Source organism: Phalacrocorax aristotelis, chromosome 2 (genome assembly GCF_949628215.1).
Source record: "Phalacrocorax aristotelis chromosome 2, bGulAri2.1, whole genome shotgun sequence".
NCBI lineage: Eukaryota > Metazoa > Chordata > Aves > Suliformes > Phalacrocoracidae > Phalacrocorax > Phalacrocorax aristotelis.
Genome location: NC_134277.1, coordinates 10,766,962 through 10,789,589, shown reverse-complemented (window position 1 = coordinate 10,789,589; position 22,628 = coordinate 10,766,962). Strand labels below are relative to the sequence as shown.

The 22,628-nt window shown below is 38.6% G+C and overlaps 1 protein-coding gene across 3 annotated transcripts in view; it reads left to right on the top strand.

The window, feature by feature from the left end:
• The window catches only part of PTPRN2 (protein tyrosine phosphatase receptor type N2), a 670,936-nt gene that overhangs the window by 423,705 nt on the left and 224,603 nt on the right, over positions 1-22,628 (top strand). For all 3 annotated transcript variants that reach the window (XM_075082381.1, XM_075082380.1, XM_075082379.1), the window contains one exon: positions 3,945-4,009. In XM_075082381.1, coding sequence (XP_074938482.1) covers positions 3,945-4,009 — 65 coding nt within the window. The remainder of the gene's footprint in view (positions 1-3,944; positions 4,010-22,628) is intronic.

Genomic DNA, 22,628 nt, shown 5'->3' with positions numbered 1-22,628 from the left:
TTTAACGATGGTTTCTTGAGCAGGTAAATCCTGCAACAGCACAGGAGACAGCCCCCAGAAGCCTCCTGCAGAAACCATTCCCTCATCCTGCTTGTGCCAGTGTGCACTCCTACGAGTAAGCCGGAGGGTGCGGTTGTGCTTGGCAACCTGCTTTATAGGAAACCTTTGTAAACCACTCATTTTTCAGGGCTTCCTTCTTCCAGAAGTGCTATAATGAGACCAGAGGTCTGCTGGAAGCCCTGTATAACTTGCTTCTCATAATAACCGATGGCCTCTAAGGTTAAACCTGCCAACACAAAACTAGACGCTCAAATTCCTGACTATGCCATTGACAGATAACTTTTCTAAAAGAAATAAACGTTAGCCCTCAGAAAACACATCAGATCTCCTGCAGGTTAGTGAAGACTATGAACGGTGACAATCCCTACCCTTAAACACTCAGTAACACCCTCATCGTGCTCTCTAATAGAGCAAAGCCATTAAGTTGTCCCCATTGTAATTTAGATCACAGAAGAGACTTCCACAGACTCTTTCAGGTTAAAATAACTGGTATACAGAGAGTAGGCAGAATTATTCCACTGTAGCTACGTGCTTAATTATATGGAATACTGCATAAATTGTCAAGTGCAAAGAATTATTCTGATAAATTAAAATACTAATTAAATAGGCTATTGCAGAATTTTGAGAACATTATAGGGCTCCGCTTCTTCAGGTAATTTGCATATCCTTCATCTAGTGAATTTAATTTAAAGGCCTCCTTTTTTTTTGTGTTTGGAAGCTCTTTTTGTTTCAGTGGAAGATTAAAAAAGGGATTTATATGTTGCTAACTGGGTTGGGACTATTTTTTCTTTTCTTTTAATACCTGTTTTTATTATGCCTCTTTGCTGATGAGTTTGTCAGTTCTCCATTAGTATTTTGGAACTTTGGCCATAAAAAATCAACTTTGGTGGAATGTGTAATATACCATGTTACCCAGAATTATCATTTCCAGTTCATAAAATTCGCAGCGGAAGCATTATCTGCTGTATATTTGTATTGGAATAAAAACTGGCAGGTAGTATACTAAAATACTTAAAAAAAAAAATTAGGCCAATTTTCAAAAGATTAGTAGCTTGTCCTTAATATCTGAATTTATTTTCCCACCACTCATTCCTCATCTCCTTATAGGCTATTGGCTATGTTTTATTGTCTTAAATTCTCAATTATATATAGAGAAAAAAATAAGTAGTTATATTCACTGCTCAGCAGCTTGAAGCAGCTGTTTGATATGTAGTTGATGCTTCAGATTCAGGGCCACTGTTTTTGACAGAATTTCTTGACTTTCCTGAACTGCTTGTGGAGTTCAAGGTTAGCTAAAATATGCTCCTGTAGAAGCCTGGAGTGAACCTGCCGGAGACTGTCTTCTGTGTCTGTCTCTGCAACCTGACAGAGCCCGAGTTTGACCATTTTCAGGTTATGATTTAATCAATAACACATCGTGCCTTCATGCCTCCTAATTTTGGCAGGGTTTATGTTAGCAGGGCTGTCAGAGCTGTCCTTTGTGTTTTAGCCAATATCAAGGGGGAAGGGGGGTGTTAAGTAAACCATTTTTTTTTATATCAAAGCTTCAATAATTAAAGTCTGCAGGAAACCTATAAAAAGGAGGTCAAATATGTAATAGTAATTATAAAATTCAGTTATTCAGCAGGCCCAATATTTTCTATTAACTGTTCGTGTGGTAGGAAATTACACACTGGGATTTAAGCCTTGTTGCTTACTTACATCCATTTATTTTGCAGCCACTCTTCTGTGCCGTTTTCTTTATCCTAAGCTACCAAAGAATCATTTTTTGGACCATACTATTTCTTTGAAGAAAGCTGTGGAGATTCCTGTTTTTATAAATCTTCTGAATTTTTGAATTTGGTAGAAATCTGCCTTTAATGTGTATGCTGGCTGTGAAGCAGTCAGTGTGGTAGCATGGTACACCTTTGCAACGAAACGGCAGATCCAAAAGGGGTAACGTTACGTGACGTAGCAGGTCACCAGCCGTCAGTGAAGCAGCATAGTCCAGAGTCCATCTCAAGGCTGAAAAATCAACCTTGTTAGCAAACATTTACTTACTTTTTGGAAATTCATACTGCACAACATACACAACACAGAGAAAATGTAGCCTCAGATTGCATTGTCCAGGCAACTGTCCTGGTCATGTGGTCCTGTGACTCTGGATAAAACAAATATGGTTTTGAATGTGTAAAGCATGGCATAAATACTAAGTATGTCATTATAGTATGTGGTTTTTATGCTGGTTAAGCTTTTTTAACTTGGGACTCCCATGTTCATAACTGCTTAATCAGTAGCATATTAAAAAGAAGCAAAAATAAAACTGTGTGGGTCTAAGAGGTGGACAGAGCTTTCCTCTCCATTTAAATCACAAGCGATATTCATCCTTGCTGAAGGCAGTCAGAAAAGTTTCTCTATTAGAACTGCTTGAGGTTTCACTTCTTGAGTCTTTGCACGTACGAATGCTTATTAAAATCTTTCCACATTTCGGATGAGGTGAGATTGAGCCCTAATGATACGACTCGCCTCTGAAACAAATGTGAGTCATTTGTGTTGCACTTTGGACAAACTAAATAAAGTATCTGTTCACAATAATATTGTTTCTAAGAATTGTCTGCTGCAATCTGAACTGTTTTGTATGTTTTGAACAGCAACAACTAAAGAGCATTTTTCACAAATGATAGAAAAATATATTAATTCCTGTCATTTTTTTAATGTAAATTTATAGTGTACAATATGTTCTAGCACACATCTTGTCACTTCTGGTAGGAATGTTTCCTTTAGGCAACTTAGATTGAGAAGCTCAGTCTATCCAAATTGCGTCTGTAATCAAAGGAAAGAGAGAGGTACCTGCAGATGTATGTAAGATATGTGGGATGACTCATCGTATTAAATGTCCATCCCTTTCCATTGACTGCAGAGAGAACTTAGATGACTCACTTGGATTACATAGTCGATGACTAGACGGCTAAAGTGGGGGGAGTTTAACAAGGCTACAAGGCTTCATTTCTACTCATAAATAAATCAAGCCAGGTTCCTGGGTTTTGGCCATGAGTCCAGCTGACACAGTTTGCATCTAGAAGGATAAAATCTTCCCATCCAAAACAGGATGACTTTACCCATACCCCCAGCTGGGAAAAATCTCTTCCTTGTTCTATCCCCAGAATTGTGGTTGGGCATTGTTTTGTGAGACTAGTAGCAGGCAGAGGCCAAAATAATGTGAAGACCATAGTAATGATTTAAAAGTATGGGCAATGGTAGCACAGTGGTCAAGTTCATACCCTGGACATGTTCGGGCTACAAGTATAGGTGTAGTCTTAGTGATTACTACCTCTAGTTTGCATTTAACTGTTCTATGCTGGTTTGCTTTATTTTTTATCTGAATGCTTTTACTGATATAGAAGCTGATAAATAGGGGAAAACTAAATTTGGGAAAGGAAAATATTGTGCATTACATCCTGATGTTGTGAAATAAACTATTTATCTTACCTGCTAGGTAACAGTGTCATTTGTTGCAAAATGTCCTACACAGTGACAGGGCTGTTGTGATGGTAAGGTGCTGCCCGGCTCTTCGCTGCAAGGAAGGCAGTGGGGAGTTTCCACTGAAGAGAACTTTCCAAACATGTTGTGTAAACGTGTTAAATGTTTGTGATACTGTGTGTACAAGGGAACTAGAATTAGTTTGGCTTTCTTTTTCACATGATCCTGAACAATTAATGCCATACCTCTGCATTCAAAAAACTGACTAGCAGAGTATTCAGGGAAAGATACTCCATAGATGGCATAGGTAGGAATAGTCATGAGTTTATTGATGGAGGAAAGAAGGTTTGTTATACTGTAAATGCTGCAACATTGTGCATATTCCAGCTTTCCTGTAACTCTTTGAATCTCAATTTTCCTTACAGCCATAAACAAAGAAAAGCTTGAAAAAACAACTGGACTGAAAATTCTGCAGACTGGTGTGGGGGAGGTAAGTGGCTTGGGGGCATTTTACACTCTCAGAAACATTTTAATTGTTGTTTTCTTTAAGAAATCCTGGAGCTCATGAATGTTTGTGAGCTACCAGTCTGATAATGCTAAGGGCCTTTTTAAGATACAGTTGCATCTGTCAAAATACAATCTGCTGCACAAATAACACTGTATCCCACAGAGAAAAAAACCCATCCTTACGAGAAAAGTGCAGCCAGCTTCAAGAAATGCAGTTTTTTGCTTTGTTGTATCACAGGAACAAAATCCCCAAAGACAAGCACAGCAGCCGAAGTAGTCGTATTATTCCCCTTGGTTTTGATGGAGTGCTATCTCATCTAGATCAATGAAAGTTTAAATTTGGGGTAAAGAGTCTTCAGATGTTAGAGAGAATCTGACAGTGAATGACTTGCTTATTTTGGATGTAACTTGAAACATAAATAAAACATGTGTCTGTTATTATGGTGATATCACTAAGCAAAATCTCCACTAAGCAGTTCATCATTTATTAATAAAGATGATGCTATCTGCTAAGAACCCTGTATGAACTAGAGTTGATTACTAATTCTCGTGCTAATTTTGTGTACACAGTTATCTTTTTTTTTTCCTTTTTATTTAAGTAATTTTGCTAGTGGTGAACGCTCACAGGGCTAGACAAATGCCTTTTTCTTGTGATTACATTATTCTCAGTATTAAGAATAATGAATTACTAACTTGTAATATACTGAAGGAATTTACTTTTTTTTCCTTTTTTTACTGATTTTAATTTTTTGTCTTTCTGATCTTTTACCAGTTCACGCCTAAGAACTTAACTTGCCAGGATTTCTGAGGCTCTTTGTGTAACTTTATTCACATTATTAAATGACTTGGTCCTGAAGGGGTACAAACCCTGGGATGCTCAGGGTCAAAGCTGTAAGAGTTAGAACTTGGAAACAAACATAGTTGAAATAATCAGAAAACGAAAACCAGCATTCCTCCTTAACTGGAGCTGATTTAACTAGTTGAGGTTCTCAAGGGTGCATAACCTCAAGAGCTGGGAAATATGTCCTGGAGTGTGGATGTGCACCTCAGGCTGTGTCCTGACTTCAAGCCAGAGCGAAGCTTGCATTTGTGCTATCCACGAGCCCTGGTTTCTGCTAAATAACAGGAGAACTAGGACTGTGGCACAAACTATGGGAGCCACGTTCAGTAAAATTTTACCCGACAGGACTCCTCATGCTAATGAAATACCTCCATTTATTTTCTCCAATTCCATTGAATTGAACTCCATTTGACTCCATTGAACTCCAATTGAATGGAATCCAGTTGGCTTGAAAGTCAGCTGGAAAATGCAAGCCCGCTTCACTTCAGGTGCTTACTGTTAAATGAATTGTTATCTTATATGTGGTCAATGGAAAAAGAGGGCATTTGGGGGTATTTAAAATGCAAGATGTTGTCACCTGTTAAATGCATCATTAATCAACATTGTAGTAATAGGGTTGTTGTATCCATGGTACTCTAAGGATGTACTGGAGATATAGCCTTGAGGACTTCCTAGTGAACAGAATGGGAATAAATGGACAAGTTCTTAGGCTAGAGATCTCAGTCTGGTTCTTGTGCTTGTTTAGTAAAACTCACTGCAGAACTCACTTCCCATATATTTAGGCTATCATAGCTTTTAAAAATTCTGGTGATACTACTTGGATTAAAAAAGACTTTGACAGAAGGTTGTACTTTACACTTTGCCAAATATATATTTTTAGTAGGCAAAAAGTGAAAATTAATTAATCAAAGGGAAGCAGACATTTCAGCCTAAATATATTCCAGGCTACATCTGAGATGTGTTGATCAGCAGTGAAAGAACCAAGTGGTTTGGAACATTAAGGTGATGGAAGAACGTTTATTCAGTTGCTTGTAGGTTTTGTTGGATTTGAGTTCTCCCAGCTGTGTACATTCCCCTTTCTAAGTCTTATCAGATTTGATTGTGTACATAATGAATACTTTGCTGCAGTCTCACCTACATGAAAAATAATGGAGTGCTGTAACTAGGCTGTTTGTTGATAGGGTATCAGATTCAGGCTCTTTCAGGTTAAATCTAACTATGTTAATCCAGTTTTGCAGTTTGTTTTTGATTCACCCTGGTGTTTAACATTGTTAAAATAATAATAGAAAGTACGTATTTTAACATAATGAAGGAGCCTTTTGTTGAATAAGGATTTATTTTTCTTCATCCTGTAGGTATGGAATGGTATGTAATGGTAACTGTAAATCAAAGTCAAGATGCTCAAATCAAAAGGACTTAGAAAAAACTCTTTAGTTTCAGAATGAGAAATGGCCTTTTTGTTTGGACAGTAGGTCAGATTCATGACAAAGTTAATGGATTTATAATCTTCATTTGCAGGACTGTAAAATAAAAAGGATTGATTTTGCATGGCAAGTTTCATATCTGAAATAGCTCAAGAGAAATATAGCTGAGATACTAGTGGCAAATGGAGCAGCTGTATAAACAAATGCAGGAACTGTTCTAAGCTCAACAATAATTCATGTGTTGCTCTGGACAGTGGAATCTGTTTTAGGTGTTGATTTATGACAACAGGATTTGTGCCTCAGTAAGAAATGTGTAGACACCAATGGGTACCCAGGCCTTGGGTGCAGTAGAAGGAAAGTGCCTCTTACTCTGTGGAGAAGAGAAATGCTTCTCAGATCTCCTCAATCTCTCGCTTGCTCAGTCTATCTCAAGAAAAGCATTTCAAAAGCAACAACAGATTATAAAATTCACACCAAGCTTACTGAGCCATTCATTCAAGTACGGGGACGGCTGATGAATTCCTTATATGCCACTGCATAAACATGTGCTATGTAGTCATTAACAACAGGGGTCTGGAGTTTACCACAGCTACAATACAGTTCATCATCTTTATGTCATGTAAAAGATTTCCACAGCTTCAGTGAGTTTTTTGGATACCGCTGAGGTTAGCTGGATTGTGTCAACTTAGGGCAGACTCTGCTTTAGCAGGATTAAAAATTAGTTCCTTATCTGCAAAGTCAAAAGCCGCTCGTGTGTCAGGACATGGACTTAAGAGTTCTATATGTTTCATGGGAAGGTTTGGATGATATAATGCAAAGCGTTTTCTGGACTGTGGGTAGCAGAGATACCTTTCGGTCATTGTGGAAAACCAGACCCTTACTGGTACTTCCACGGAGTATTTTCTTCAACATCTAACATTTGCCAGCAGAATATTCAATGGTCCAGGGATCCAGAGAGTTGGATTGGAGTTTGACATGCTGTGTATCACTCATAAAGCGCTAGTTATTTTGGCACCTTTTGTAAGAAGGCTGTTATACCGGAAAACCAGGAATAACTACTGCAGAGAAAACCAATGGCTCTACTGAAATCCTGAGGATGTGTGCATTGCTGTAGTACTGACTACCTCTGGAATTATATTTCCTAACATGTTTATTTTCTATTTGGAGTTTTCCAGCACCTATAACAGCTCTAAAACTCCTACACAGTAGCCTTCCATTATTTGTCTGAGTCATTGTCATGCATGATTGTGCCACACAAATTCATCATGAGCTTTTCACACCTTCTTGGTTATTCAGATACGATGAAACTGCTCTTGTCTTTGAGGTATTTTCTTTTGATGTCCCACACATCAAATAAATCTCTGAAGTCCTAAGGTCATCTTCAGAAGTTCAAGAACTTCTTATAGCTGATTGTATGTGAGGGTATGAATGTAAGTGTTGTGCTATCTATGTGTATATTTGCATAATACCATAAGAGGCATAGTAGCTTTTAAGCAGGACCTGTAACTCCATTCTCCTAGCTCCCAACTTGATGTGGACCATTGCATTTGCAGAAACAGGGAGCTGAACTTGTTGCTCTGCATAGCCGAGCACCCCTAGGAGGTCTTGGGGGCAGCTTTTGGTCTCACATGGAGGAAAAGCCTCCTTACCAGCAGGATGGTCCCACCTAACTCCTGGTGAGCTCAGGGTTCAGCAGGGTGGGGAGCCCCAGTTCCACACAAATGTTAGTCCAACTGGACTTGCGCCCAGAAGCTGCTCTCCAGCCCATGGAAGCACAGCAGGCACCATGATCCATGGCCCCACACAGAGGCCACTGAGTAACCTGGATTCCTTCCACATCTTTTAGGAACTTAACTACTTCTTTCTCTTCATGTAAGCACTTTTGAATTATTATAAAAGCACAGTATTTTTCAGTTTATTTCCACTCTGATCTCGGCTGTGACTGGAGTTTGTCTGGTTCAAGTCCAGCTCCAGTTTAAGAAAATTTCAAATAATGGTTCAAATGCAGTTACTATGGCATGGAAAAATAACTGTTTATCCAGCTTTTTGCTGAAATTTGTTTTCAACAATGATTTCAGAATAACAGGTCAGGATCTCCAGTGGTATAATGATTCAAATCAGGTTTTGGAGGCTAAGAGTCTGTGATTTGAATAATAAACAATCTGAATGAAGTCCTGAAACAAACCGAGGTAATGGTACTGTTTCTGTCTCAAACTGAAGAAAAAGCACCCACTTTGCAATACATTATTGTAAATTAATTCTTCCAATTTCCCAGTAGGCCTGCACAAAATACACTCATCACTGGAACTGTGCAACTTTGTAGGATTTCAATCATGGTTCTCATATGACAGATGTAAGAATTAGAACAGGTTTCTAAACCAAATGAAAATAACCCAGCATATATACGAAATGAACACTTTGCTGTACCTCTAGGTGTTCTAAAATAGAGCAGTGATATTTTGACATGTTTCAGGATATTCTCATTTAGAGATATTTTGATAGGTGTAGAATTATGTTGATGTTGCATGAAGTGATGTTACTACAATAAAGAAATCTGCATTTAAAAATTCTAATGAAGCTAGAGGACATGATAAGACACTCTTTCCAATGATGTGCAAGCCTCTCTGCTCCTAAATTTTGTCATTAACGTCTGTGTATCCAGATTTGACCCAGAATGATATCGAAAGTCCATGAAAAATTGGAGTGTGTGTAGAACCTGACAAATCTTTTGCAATTGCTGAAGAATAAGGTGTCAGCTTCTTTCTGATCAATCTCTGACTACTCGTTATATAATTCTAAGGGTTGGCTTTGGCCAAATTAATATGGGACCTACTCCGGCCGCCTTCCTTACAGTGACATCTTGGCAATCAGCAAACGCTTCTGGTCTGGAGCACGTATTGTTCCCAGAGGTAGAATGGGACAGAAAAGGATGCTGTACCCAAGATCACTTAGCTAAGGTAGTTCTGATACTGACCATGGTGTAGGAGCAGCAGCTATGCATGCATAAATATTCTAGTTTTAGCCCAAGTCACCTGTAAGTTCTTCAGTTGCCATTAAAACCCACCCTCCTCTTACCAGAACTAATTAGGCTGAAGCTAGGCACAGCTCCATATGAGGGAACACACCTCTGCATTACAGTGCAAGCATTCTTAGACCAGGGGACACCAGGGAGGGCTTTTCCATCCGTGAGCCTGCTTTCAGCATCTTTTCGTACAAAAACCATAACTTAGAGATCAACAAATTCTCTTTTTTTGGGTTTTTGTTGTTTTTTTGTTACTTGAGATCTGTGATTGCAGATCCTGCAGACAGCTCTCGCCGTCGGTTTTTGCTGGTCGCCGTGGTGGTGTTGATTAGCAGTTGAACAGAGATTTCCAGGAGGACAGTGTTTTGGAGCAACATGCATTGCTACAGGCAAGACATGCATCAGGTCACAGATGGGCTCTTTGCTTTAAGACATGTAACTTTAAGGCTATATATAGAAATAAGAAAAATAACAATTAAATGAAAAATTTAAGGAGTACAAGCTTAGAAACATTCTTGGTGAAGGCACAATGAGGATGATTTACTTGATCCCAGCTACACAAATTATAGATTCTAAAGCTGTGCTACCCTTAAAAATTAATAGATTATATTTTACATAGAATGCTACTAGTAATACACTATTTCTATGGAGTCTTATTGACAGTGAATAATATCTCACTATTACAGTTTTGTGAGTACATATGTATAGTAAAGCGGTGCTAATCAGAAGTTAGTCATATAGTAGCGTTTAGAAGTAATGCTTCAAAAGCTTTAAGGAATAAAGCTAAACAGAACATTAAATTTCTCCAAAGAGAATGATGGAGCTCTATGGCTCATTTATTTAAGACCTTGTATGTTTTTGCAAAATGCATTTTAGCTAATATTTAGAAATAATGTTAATGCTATTTATTAACTATTCATTATGGTGCATAGCCCACTAGAGGGCTGCTTTTCAAATAAATTGCATCCAGAGTGTTAATAAACGGCAAAATAAAAACAAAAAATATGCAGCATGAATATGTATATTATTTTACCACATTATGTTGTCATAGACCTTCTGTGACTGCATGTTATATACAGAACATACTAAAACAATATAAATCATGGCCCCAACTCTGCAAACATTTAGAATATGCTTAGCTGTAAGCATATAGTGAGACTTTCTTTTTAAGCTACTGATAAGTTTAGAGTTAAAGAGATGCCTGGATGCTGCTGAGACTGTCTTCTGTCACATATCACACCGTCTCTGGTTGTGGAGGGGCAAAGTTCCAATGTTTATACCCTGTATTTGATTTGAATATTGCATACCAGAGGTATTTTGACATCTGAATGACAGGTCACAGCTTCAGTTTGGAAATCAGGTGTCAGTAGTAATTTCGCTTCTGGTGCTCTGCGTGTGACAACGCCCTCCACCTTCTTTACAAATTTGTAAAGAACACGACAAGGAAATGAGGATATTATAATGTTAAGAAAAATACAACACACCTGATTTTCAAAGACAACTATCAGTGTATATTGATTTATGTTTTCCTTCTGAAAAAGTATAAAAAGCACAAGTATTCAAGTGTCATGTTGGTTCATGAATTCCTTTACAGTAGCACTGTGTGATTTAAAGGAGCAGAAGTGTCAAGTGATGTGGCAGTTGCCATGGCAACTACAGCAATTCAATTTTTATTCAGTATCATGTAAAATGAAACAAGATACGGTTCGCCTTGTGGCTTCAGGAACTTATGCATTGTACCAGTGTTGTTCCTTTTTGTCTTTTTTAACATTGCTCCATTGAAAAAGTAGCATACGTTTGTTTTAAGGATTTGTCTTGTGTTTAGGTTGTGTCATGCCATTGTTTTTAAAGCAGAGCTTCCCTTACAAACCATTATAGATCTGTAGAGAAAAGAGATTTAGATACTAACATCGACTACATAAAGCAAACTGCAGGGTAATTCTGCCTAAAAATCAATGTTATTGTGTACCCTATGATTTTACAGCCTGCATTTGATATATTCATAAAGAAGGTATGTAGGATCTCTACATAGGAGAACATGATTGTTTGTACTACATATCTTACTGATTCATGAAATTCAGCATCCTCCCTCTACCAGAAGCCAGTTCATTATGACTCAAAGGAAAACAAAATCTTCACTGGTGTAATGGGTTGGCTGGGAATCTGCAGATGAAGATTAAATTCTGTTTAACTGTCTGAAGTTTGAGTGACACAGCTGGTCAGAAATTGTAAGGAGGGAGATTCTTCCAGCTCCAGAGGCAAGAGCTTGATCCTGGCAGGAACACATGGGTTTCAAGCAATCTTAAACACAGATTTAATTATCTGAGGAGTGGAAGAGGTGGGAGATCCCAGTCCCTCAGTCCTCTCTCTAGCAGTCCCTGGGCAGCAGATGTTCCCCTCCAGATTGACATGGAAAGCCACTCACTAGTTCTTTAGGCATAGGAGAGTAAGTGTCTTGGGCTAAGATTCAAGCTGTGAGACATCCAGCCTTTCCATATGAATCCCTGGCATTCGGGAGCCTTAGAGTTATGTCAGCGTTAGTAAAATAAACAAGACCAGGACACAGAGCCTGTCATGGTCTCACACTCGTCTGTACTGTTAAAGTTGGCATGGTCACCCGCATCGAGCCCCATAGGAAAACTACTACTAGTACTACTCTTCTAGGCTGTTTTTTCTTCTAAGTCTAAGCATGATCTAGGCCAGGGACTATTTGTAGCAGGCAGCTGCAGTGTGGTCTGCTTTGGACAACAGGTGTTAAAAAATTAAAGCTCCAGCTGCAGGTGGTGACTCCGCCTTTATTTTTTTTCTATCTAGTTACAAGAACTGTTGTACCATTTATTGTAGGTTTTTTAGTACCAGGCTGTAAAACTTAAGGTCTGATCTGCTTTCTGGGAAGGTTGAAGGTTTGGTAGCACATTGTCATTCATCCTGCCCAGAATGGTTTTGCACCTGTACACCACAAAGTTTCCATCCTTGGAGGCAACATTGCTGTAGTGTTGCTGCATGTCCATCAGTTCTGCATCCTTCAGAATGCAAGGCTTTATGTACTATACACATAAAATCATATTTGAGTCAGAATATTTTTAACAAGGTTCTAAATTTAAGCACAAGGATTTTTATTAAATTAATTTTGTTGACGCTCAGTTTTGTTTATTTTTTCGGCAAGATTTATACTGATGAGATAGTTTTAAAATTTAGTTAGGTAGATGTTTGAGTTGTTTTGACTAAGTGTAGTTTTTGTATGTATTTTGACTGGTGTCAAAGAGAAATGGGGTTTTAAAATAGAATTACAAACCTACTTTACTGAGTTTGCAACTCAAAGCTTCTGTAGAAACAGCAGGCAACGTAATGGCTTGTGAACTGCAGAATGTCACAGATAGGTCTCTGCTTTCACTTTAGTACATGTAGGTGTCTCTGATTTGCATTGCTGGGCATTAAACACAAGCATCACAGAAATAACCGATCCTTTATAGCTATATACTGCAGCCCCAGCAAAATACCCATTTCAGTGAAGAATTATATGTGTCTATTACTGCATGCCAAGACCCGGATAGGGTGTGAGCACAGCACTTCAGCATGCATGAAAACAGCTCCTGGGTCGGTATGACTGCTTTTAGCGCTATGGATAGATCTGTGATAAAGAGATTTTTCAGTGCAAGCTGAGGATACCAAGTGTTTGAGTATCAGAACCTGTGACAAGGAAAAGGGACATGATTCTGTGCCACAGAAAAAATGACCTATTCCATTAATGCCCGAGGACCATTGTGGCTGACAACAGTTCAGTGTGCGCTTTGCTCTTGCAAAGGGATGTCATTTTGTGAACTGTTTATCTCTCTGGCTCTTTACCTTTAGTAGGTAGAGTAATGACTTCGTTTTACAAATGTCAGTGCTGTTTTTATGATACAGATTTCACTTGATTATTAAACTGTTAATTTACAAATCTTTACTAAGTGAATGCAAACAAATCCTGGACCTCAAAGCACTGCTAATGCACAATGTTCGAATTTTAATTTCCAGTCCATCTTAGATTATGGTGATGAAAAACAATATTTAATCCCTCGTTAACACATGAATAAGCGGAAACTGTCATTTCCCACCAAACAATAACGGGATTATCTCAAGAACTGTCAGTTTATGTGAAAACATTATGTTGCCCAAATTTTCATAAAAATTAGCAGTGGGTAATATTCAAGATCAGAGCAATGGAAAGAGGGAAATCTGCATTCATGGTAATAAATATTCATATTTGTCTGCTCAGGAGATGAAAATCTAATCAAGGGGCTATTGATGCGCTGGCTTTTTTTTTTTTTTTTTTTAACCAAGATGTTTCATCTAAATTGGGTTTGATATGGAAATTAGTCTCACTCCAAGTCCTCCCGGCCATGAGCATGCTGGGATAACACTGGAGGTGTCCGGTACATCAGATGTTGCTGCTGGCATCTGCTTCTACAGACAACAAACACAATAAAATAAAAAAAAAATTGACAACATCTCAAGGGTCAAGCTCCCAGTGGCTTAGGGTGTTGTGGGGTTTTTTCCCCCCCCTAAACATTTTAATTTTATCCCAGTTAAATCCTCAGTACTGCAGGGTTAAAATTGTCGGCATTTTTTGCTTTTGTTGACAATTACCATAAATCAGAAGACACTCTGCATGAAGCTTAATGAAATATGTATGATCTAAAAATGGGAAGAAGATAAGTGCAGTATGTTGCTTTAGGGTTTTATGTGTGTATCTATGGATCTGTGCGTGCATATGCACAACCTGAAGAGCTAACTTCTATTTTGTGTGCTGCGCACTGAATGGAGGAGTCAGACAGTTACCAGCTGGAGAACAAAATAGGTTCTCTACAAAAAAAAAAAAAAAAAAGATCAAATTAATAAAATGTATCATAGTTTATCCAAAAAGTAAGAGTAGTATGCTTTCTATATCAGTTAATATGTTCAATTAATATACTTGTCTGTTAAAATGCTCTTGATACTGTTTTTGTCTACACTAGTGTGAAAATCTGGTCCTCTAGCATTGCTTCCTAAAAGAAGTTTTTGCCTCAACGTGCTTTTTTTTGGTTTTATTGTTATTGAACTCACTAGTTTTACATAATCACTTGTCTATCCTTGTACTTCTTGGGGGTTTTATGACCCTTTTTTAATGAAATAAATCATTAAGAATCTGATCTTGCAAATAACCACATATATATATATATATATATATATATATATATATATATATATAAGCACGTCCTTTCCTGGGAGACTGTTGTGTTTTCTAAGACCAGCCTAGAAGAGTTGTGAGTGCTACTGGGCACTAGGCAGTTTCATCTAGCTACTGATCACTGTGCATACACAAGCAGTGGGTGACTCTGTCCTTTTAAAACTTGAAATACCATCAGTGCGTTTAATTTCTGGAGAAATTGTTGTACAAAAGGTATCTTTTTTTAGATTTGGAACTGGACAAAAGTCATATCAGCAGCATTCAGCAATATTGCCTGCAGCAGGAGAGAGCAGAAAGGAAAGATAAGCAGAGACTGTTCTGAAAGGAAGGATATTCTTACTGACCAAGAAAAAAGAATAGCTAGAATACAAATATTGCTTGTTGAGGAGGTTGCATCCTTTCATTATCAAATCTATACCAAACAGAAATATGGAGATATGGCTTGTACTATTTGAGAATTCCAGTAATTTGTGCAATAAATCATTGAGAGGCAAGTGTAAGCAGCCTGCAGAGTGTGGTATGCATGTATTGGCAAACCTGATATCTTTTACTGTACAATCTGTGCTGGCATCTATGTCCAAAATGTTTTTCAGAGACTTTATCTTCCTAATCAACTCCTTTGCCAAGCTTTTAAAAAAAAAAAAAAAAAGAAAAAGAAAAGAAATGCATGTGGCATATATAGCAGATGGGTGTTCAGCAGTGTACAGGTGTCTGACAAGCAGGTGCCAGATAATGTAAGGTAGTTAGATATTTTCTGGGAAATCCCATTATTTGTTCCTAAAAGAAAGAGTTGCCCGTTCTTCTAGTGCTACCTGCACTAGCAAGATGTACACTTGAGATTATTAATGGCCCCTCTTAACTGTTACCTATTTGACCAGAGTGGTGCTTAGACCAGAGCTGCCTTTCCTCTCTTTGCCTTTCCCCAAGACACTAAATTGACTCTCTGAAGTTCATCGTGTTCTGTAGCAGAACAGCAGCAGTCTGTGCTGAGGTTAGGCAGCACTACCTGAGCCAAGTTCTTCTTTATTCACTTCACCTTCTTACACATTTTGCTATTAATTTTAGTGTAAATAATAACTGTTTCATCATGGAGTGGACTGGGGATTCTTCATATATAACAAGTAACTTTGGCTACAATAGATGAATTGGAAAAAAAAAAAAGATCAAATCAGCTGTCGTAGCTTCTACTGAAATGCTGATTTAAGTTTGTCTCAAGTAGAGAGGTGATGATGATTATCTATTGATTAGAGAAGCATTAAGCCATAATGGATCTCAAGATACTGTCTGGAGAAAAGCTGTGCAGTGCCACTTGTAAGTAATATATCCAATACTGTGTGAGTTCTCACACCACTAACCTCTGCAACATATTTTAGTTGCTTAAGACACTTTGTGTTAGGTAATGTCCCTGGGTTCTTGCCACACGTAAGATACCTAGATACTTCAGGTGCTTTGTGGTCCTCAGCTGTGGACTTGGGTACCATTTCCAGCCACCTTCTTGCAGGGAGATGCTACTTCACACTGCTGAAGTCTCACAAGCAGCCTCAGTCTGAGTGCTCCAATTTTTTGATGTGAAGCATTTCTGGTTTCCCATTTGGTCTAAATCGAACCTTTTCCTAGTTTTTCATGATAGAAGCACAATAACAGAGACCCAGAATAGAGTGGAAGTGTAAGTCCTCATGCAGAAGAAGGGAGACCCTGATTTTCTGCACTGCTCTTCTAAGCAGGCTAAACCTCATCAGCGACACTGGATAGTAGCCTTCTGGAATTGTTTCATTTTATGTAGATTCTTTAATATTCCAGATATTTTATGAGAACCTGGGACAGGTAGGTGTTCAACATAGCTCCTGGTTCATACCAACGTCCTTGTTCTGAGTAGAGTGGGTGAAGGCTTGAACTTTGGTTTCCCATAGGAGTGCTCTGACACTAGACTAGATGGTGGTAAAGCTTTCTGTCACCTGAACTTTAATTAAAAAACATGTCTTTGACATGAAAAAACTCCCATTCAAAGTTTCCCTAAAATTTGTGTGGTTCTATGAAAAAATTAATTCTGTAGCAAATTAATATTTCTTTGCATAAATCACTTAATTGAAAAACGCTGAGTAGTTTTGATTAACAGGGGCATTACAGTAATGCTTTACAGACAGGACTGGGATTCACTGGGTACCTGCCCACACACAGAGTGATAAGAAAACTCTGCCTTTGGGTCATTACAGATAATCACTCAAAGAGACAAGATTAGAAAAGAAAGGGAATAAAAATTAACATTTTACTCATTTTACAAATAAGTATATGAATTATAAAGGTACTAAGTGAAATTGTCCGAATTTGGAAACAAGCTTGTGAGAAATTTGGAGCTGGACCCAAAGCCCAGTCCAGTGCCTGAACCAGACGCTCACCTTTCCTGTCCATTAGCCTGCAATTCCAGGAACACCAGGATGAAAGCTTGTCTTCAGACTTGACTTAACAAAATGTTTTAATAATCCTAGCTATGAAATGCTAGGAGCTGATCTTGGATTTTACAATGAGACAAAGTCGTTGTGATACAGTATGGTATGTAAATGATATGCAAAGTATATTGGCATGCAAATTTTAATGCTAAAAGAAAAATCATTCTTTTCTAAACCAGAGAAGAGCTTTTCACCAGTAGAAGCCAGGATCTGCCAATAAATTTTTTAAACAAATTGACAGTATTTCATTATATTTTAAAACATATTTTTCTTTTCGTGCAAAATAATTTCCTCTCTTTTCTAAACAAGGTCCATTTCTTTACTTTGCTGATAACAAGTAGGCAGAAACACTAAAAGTCTCTTAGATAACTAAGATATTATGTAGATGCCATAATATAAAAAGCAATAATTATTAATGTGTGAAATTTTGAAATGTCGTTTTAAGACTTTGGTCTTTTGGTTTCAGCAGTCGAAGCCTGGAGCAAATCCAGGTTTGTCCGTGACCTTGTTAGTCAGTAACATCCACAGTAGCTAATACCATGTTGTTACTGCTGTTGTGTACCCATTAGACAACGAAAGGTTCCTCTGCCTATTGCCATGGTGAACTTTGGAAACACTAATGGGTGTATATAGAAAATTTCAGGAATAGGTAATATACATAGGACATGACAAGACACACCTGGTTGTCTCTCTGGGTCACCAATAACACAATGGTGCTATTAAGCATATTTTGTTAGCTGCGACAAGAGAAAGCAGAGCAATAGTAGCTGCGTCTGCTGTCTCTTCCTTGTTTCATCTTTTCATTTTGAGCTCAAGTTTTGTGCCAGACTAATAGCCGATGGCAATGGGCTGGGGAAATGAAACTTTCCCTAAGATTAGGGAATGTGCAGAAAACAATGTGTGAAATCCTGATTTGACAAGGATGAACAGAGTGGTGAGGGTACAGAGACATTTTGTGAAGTGAAACCATATTTGTACCCAATGTGTCTAGAAAAAAAACCTATAACAACAGAGGTGGCAAAAGATCCCACCCAGGAGACAATAGAATGACATCCTCATTATACCAGTCAGAGAATAAAGGAGGTGTGGAGTTTATTCTGCCCTTTTCAATTACTGGCAGCTTATATTAATTTATGGTAGTGGAGTGATGTGTGTGTTGTTGTGCTCTGGGGTGATTATCTTGTGAGACTAAGTTCAACAGTTGCCATGCAATTTGGAGTTGCAGACTGGCAATTTTCGTAAATGAATCGCAGGAAATAAACAAAATATGGCAACTTGATACATATCAAGTAATTAAATTTCTGCTGAAATTTCTGCTTCATCCTGGGGACTCCCAGATTTGCTCAGCCAAATTCTGTCTCTGATTAGGAATGCAAATAACCCCCAAGAAATGGAAGAAGGCAGCCATCTTTATTACATACAGTGGCACAACAATATATTGTATTGGCACTTGCCCTGAATTTAAAACATGGTCTTAGAAACCTACCATCAGACCATAAGTTAGGAGGGCAGACTTTGGAAAATTGTGTCAGGTGTGTCTTTTCTGGCTCATGAGAGGAGGAACCACAATCTTCTGCTCTAAAATGACTTATTTGCAAGGTATGAATTCTGTACTCCTACGCAGCCCATTGAGGTTGTAAAGTTTTCAGAGCAAGGCCCCTTCCTTGCTGCATGCCCTGTGTCCAGTACCTTTATGATTAATTACAGTGATGTAGCAGGTAGCAGGTAGAGGGAACCATAAGGCTGGGTTCCCTCATGCTAAATACCTTACAGGTTAGCAAAATCTCAGAGGTTTGCTGGGTCACTTTCCCAAGAGGATGAATGATATAAGCAAGTTATTTCTTTTGTGCAAGTCTGTTCATTTACAGAAATTGTACACCAGCTCTGTCTCATGGGACACTGGAGGAGCAGGCAATTGCAGGCACGCAGCTTCCGGGCTACCAGTTCACAGGACTGGCTCTGCCTTTTTCCAGAGCCTTGAAAGACTGGCTCACAGTTTCCAATACTCCCCTGCACCCTTTACTGCTCCAGTGAGATGTAATCCTCTGATTAAAGTCTATTAGTAGCTGGTGTTATCCACCCCTAACTTAGTTGTACAGACACTTCACTGAATCATCTATGATAGGAGTGTAGTCAGCTGAGCTCTATAATCAGCAGAGTCCAGCTTTGATTGGAATTGCCTTCTATTTCCCACCACTGATTACAGGGAAAGCCAAAAGCTGGAGCTGCATAGTTAAATGGGATTCAGTTTAAAAGCTAAGATTGAATACGTTGGATCTCCACTAGATCTGACGTGTCAAGATGGTTCTGTCATACGAATAACTAGGTAAATTTGGGATATCACAATCTATAGTGTTGGCTGAAGATGTGAATGGTACAAATAATGTTCATTGAAATCCATACTGGTCTGATAAGCCTGCCTAGGGATTCCAAAGTGTGATCTTCAACCATTTGTGGCCATCCTTGACTGTCTGAGCACTGAATGTGTTCACGGAGTGTGTGAGCACACTGAGCTTGAGCTGTCAGGTAATCAAAGCCCAGCAGGTCTCCTAGCCCTTGTACACTTCTAAGAGGCCATACGAGGCCATTATTGTTAGTCCTGTCCAATACTTCATATCCCCAAGACCAGGTTGAGGTAGTTTCTTGAAATGGGGATGCAAGGGCTCCTGTTGTAAGGATTTCCCTGGGTAGAGGAGGTGAGGGTAGATAAAAGCTGATTTCAGGCTGGACCATGTTATTCTGGGCCAGGCCGGATCTTGATGGACCCATGGTTAACTTACATTCCAACGCAACACTTTGAGACCTGCTGGCCTATGCAGTGAATAGTCTGTAGTCGACATTAGTTTCATAGTTGATCCCACCGGAGAAAGTGTCTCTTCTAGTAGCCTGAAGTCCTCTCTTTAGAGGCAACAAATTCCCTAATATTAACTTCTGAACACAGAGACAGTAAAGATTTCATTCTTTCTCAGCTGGTGTTGAAAAGTGTCATGAGGGTGGACATGCTGACAGGGCACTTTGCAAGGAAAGAGAAAGGTGTCTGCTTAACTAAAGGATGTTTCCTTCTTTTCTTTTCCTTTTTACTTTGTGTTAAAGATGTATGACTTCCCAGTCAGCGCAGCTTGCAGCGCGCCTTTGTTTTCCAAATTAGAAAAACAAAACAAGCTGTTTCTCAATATAGTTGTCGGGCAGTTTGTTGCATCAAGCTGTGAGCAATGTATGCCATGGAAAGAGCCCTGGCTGATGCCAGCAGAGGAAATATGTGATTGGGATACAGAAACAGTCATGCCACTTGGAGTGTATGCAAACAACTGTGTTTCTCTTCTGGTAGTGTAGAAACCCCTGGTGTGTCCCCTAACCTCAAAGCTAACTCAGAAGAAAAATGTAAAAAATGTTGTCACCTCTTATTTTGTTCTTTTGCTGCTTGCTCACCCCTTCCTAGGGGATGATACGCAGTCTCATGGTAGAGGACAGAGTGCTTACCATGAAGAAAATGTCCAGTTGTAAATCTGTACCTGTAGATAGATGCTCCATATAAACACACACACGAGAGAAGCTGACTGGGCTGTGCCCACCTCAAACCTGGAGCCTCTTGTGTTGGAACAGTTGTAGGTCCCTTGGGTTGTCTCGATCAGCCAGGAGAGGGAGACAACGCACACACAGAGTAAAAATTCTATCATAAATTGAGAAGGGTGAAATAGCTTTGAATTTATCTTAATTCCTTTTAAATAATTTGCTTGAGAGTGCCTGATTTTCCAGGGCAGGGAATAATATTAAGACTTGTTAGAGTTATAGCAAGTCTTTTTGCTAAAATATTTTGCAAAGTATATATACTATACTGAATGCTAGACCGTTGGGTAAAAAAAAATCAAACCTATTATTTTCTGCCAGCAGTTTCCATGTCATTATTCATATTGGGGATGTCTTTTTCTTCTCTGTTTTGTTTTCAGTCTTTTTGTTTTTGTTTTATTCAAAACAAGTGAGCCAGTATATTTCCTCAAAAATTGTTCACTGAATTGGCTTAGCATTGATTTTTATTTAATATTAACTTGGTGAGCCAAAATAAAGGAAAAAATGCTCAAATAGAATTGAATTTCAGGTTTCTATCAAATACATAACTGTGATAGTGTGAAATAGAGAGTAAAAAATATTAAAAAATGTAAAAGGGCAACACTGCTCATATATGCCAGTAGGTATCTGTTCCTCATTGATTTTCAGAGTCAGCTTCCAGTCATCTGACTCTTCACATCTTATGAAATATAATGCAGTATATAAAAATAAATCAGTCGGAGAACTCAGGATTCCGGCATGCAGCATTACGATGTCAAGGGTAAATGAACCCATTGAAAAAGCAACAAATGCACTTCAGTGATTGCATTTTTTTAGATTTTATCAACTAGCGTGCAGATTTCGTCTGTCTAAACACAATGTAGTCAGCATTTATCTCCTATAAAATCAGTCAAAACAGAAACTCCTATGTAATCAGTTTGACTCAGAGATGGTTTTGGTGGTAGTGGTGGCAGCGGAGGGAATCACTTTTCTCTAGTAATTCTCAAGCAGCCAGTGCACACATCTTATCAGGGGTTACCTAGCAACTGTATGCTGCCATTAGTTGAAGTATAGTGATTAGTTAATAGCCCATGACTTCACAGGTTAGTTTTTTTACAATTATATACAAGTATTTAGCATTTGATTTCTTCTGAAAAATGCTTCTCAGACAGAAATTAATATTAGGTCAGGTCATGACTGGTGGTTATCTCTCTGGTATATACTTAGCAGCAAGCCCTTCTTTTCCTCCACGTTCCCCATCATATTTTATGTCTTCCAGGTGATTGCTACAACTTAAGCACCTTACCAAGAGAAAATTATGAAGTGTCAAAAAGAGATGAGTGCAATTTTCTGGAACTTTGTTTACATTTTAAATTTTACCTGGGAATTGCATGAAGAACTGGCCGCTCGGATCTCCCATGTCATGCTAGGACCGGGCAAGAGGAAAGACCTTTCAGATGCAGCAGTGCCACAGGGGCACATTCATAACCCACTATTTCAGGCTTTACAACATGGTAAAAACCGGGAGGTGACTGCCGCATGCTTAGAACAAGTGTTCAGCAGCACTCAAGTGTTCTGATGCAACCTTCGCATAGTATTTTTCCTCAGGCTATTTTTTTTACCTTTTTAAACCTTATAACTTTGTACTAAAAAGATGCACTTTTTTTTTTTTGTAAATAAGTGCTCTTGTTTGCAAAGATCTGTTAGCTTTTAGCGTACGGTTTTTATCTAATACCTAACAAATCCTCCTTCTCTTCTGTATGATGGCTTTATGAAATTTGTAAGGGTCTATTCCCTAGCCTAGCAGGAAAAGCAGATATCTGTACTGCCCAGGTGAATCAAGCATCCATGAGATGTGCAGCATTTGGTTCTGTATGAAGCCCGTAGCCCAAAAGAGAGACAGAAGTGAACTGTCAGCTATGTCTCATTCTTCCTGCAGCCCAAATAACCATGACTGTAATGCCCCTCCCTAGTGCCCTGCAAAGTTGTTTCTGAGAAATGTGGTCAGGTTTCCTCATATTGCTGTCATATTTCAAAGCCGGTTGCCTCCTGAAGCACCTGGAGAATCGATCACAAAATCATGAAAATGTTGGCTGAAGGAAACCCAGAGTCA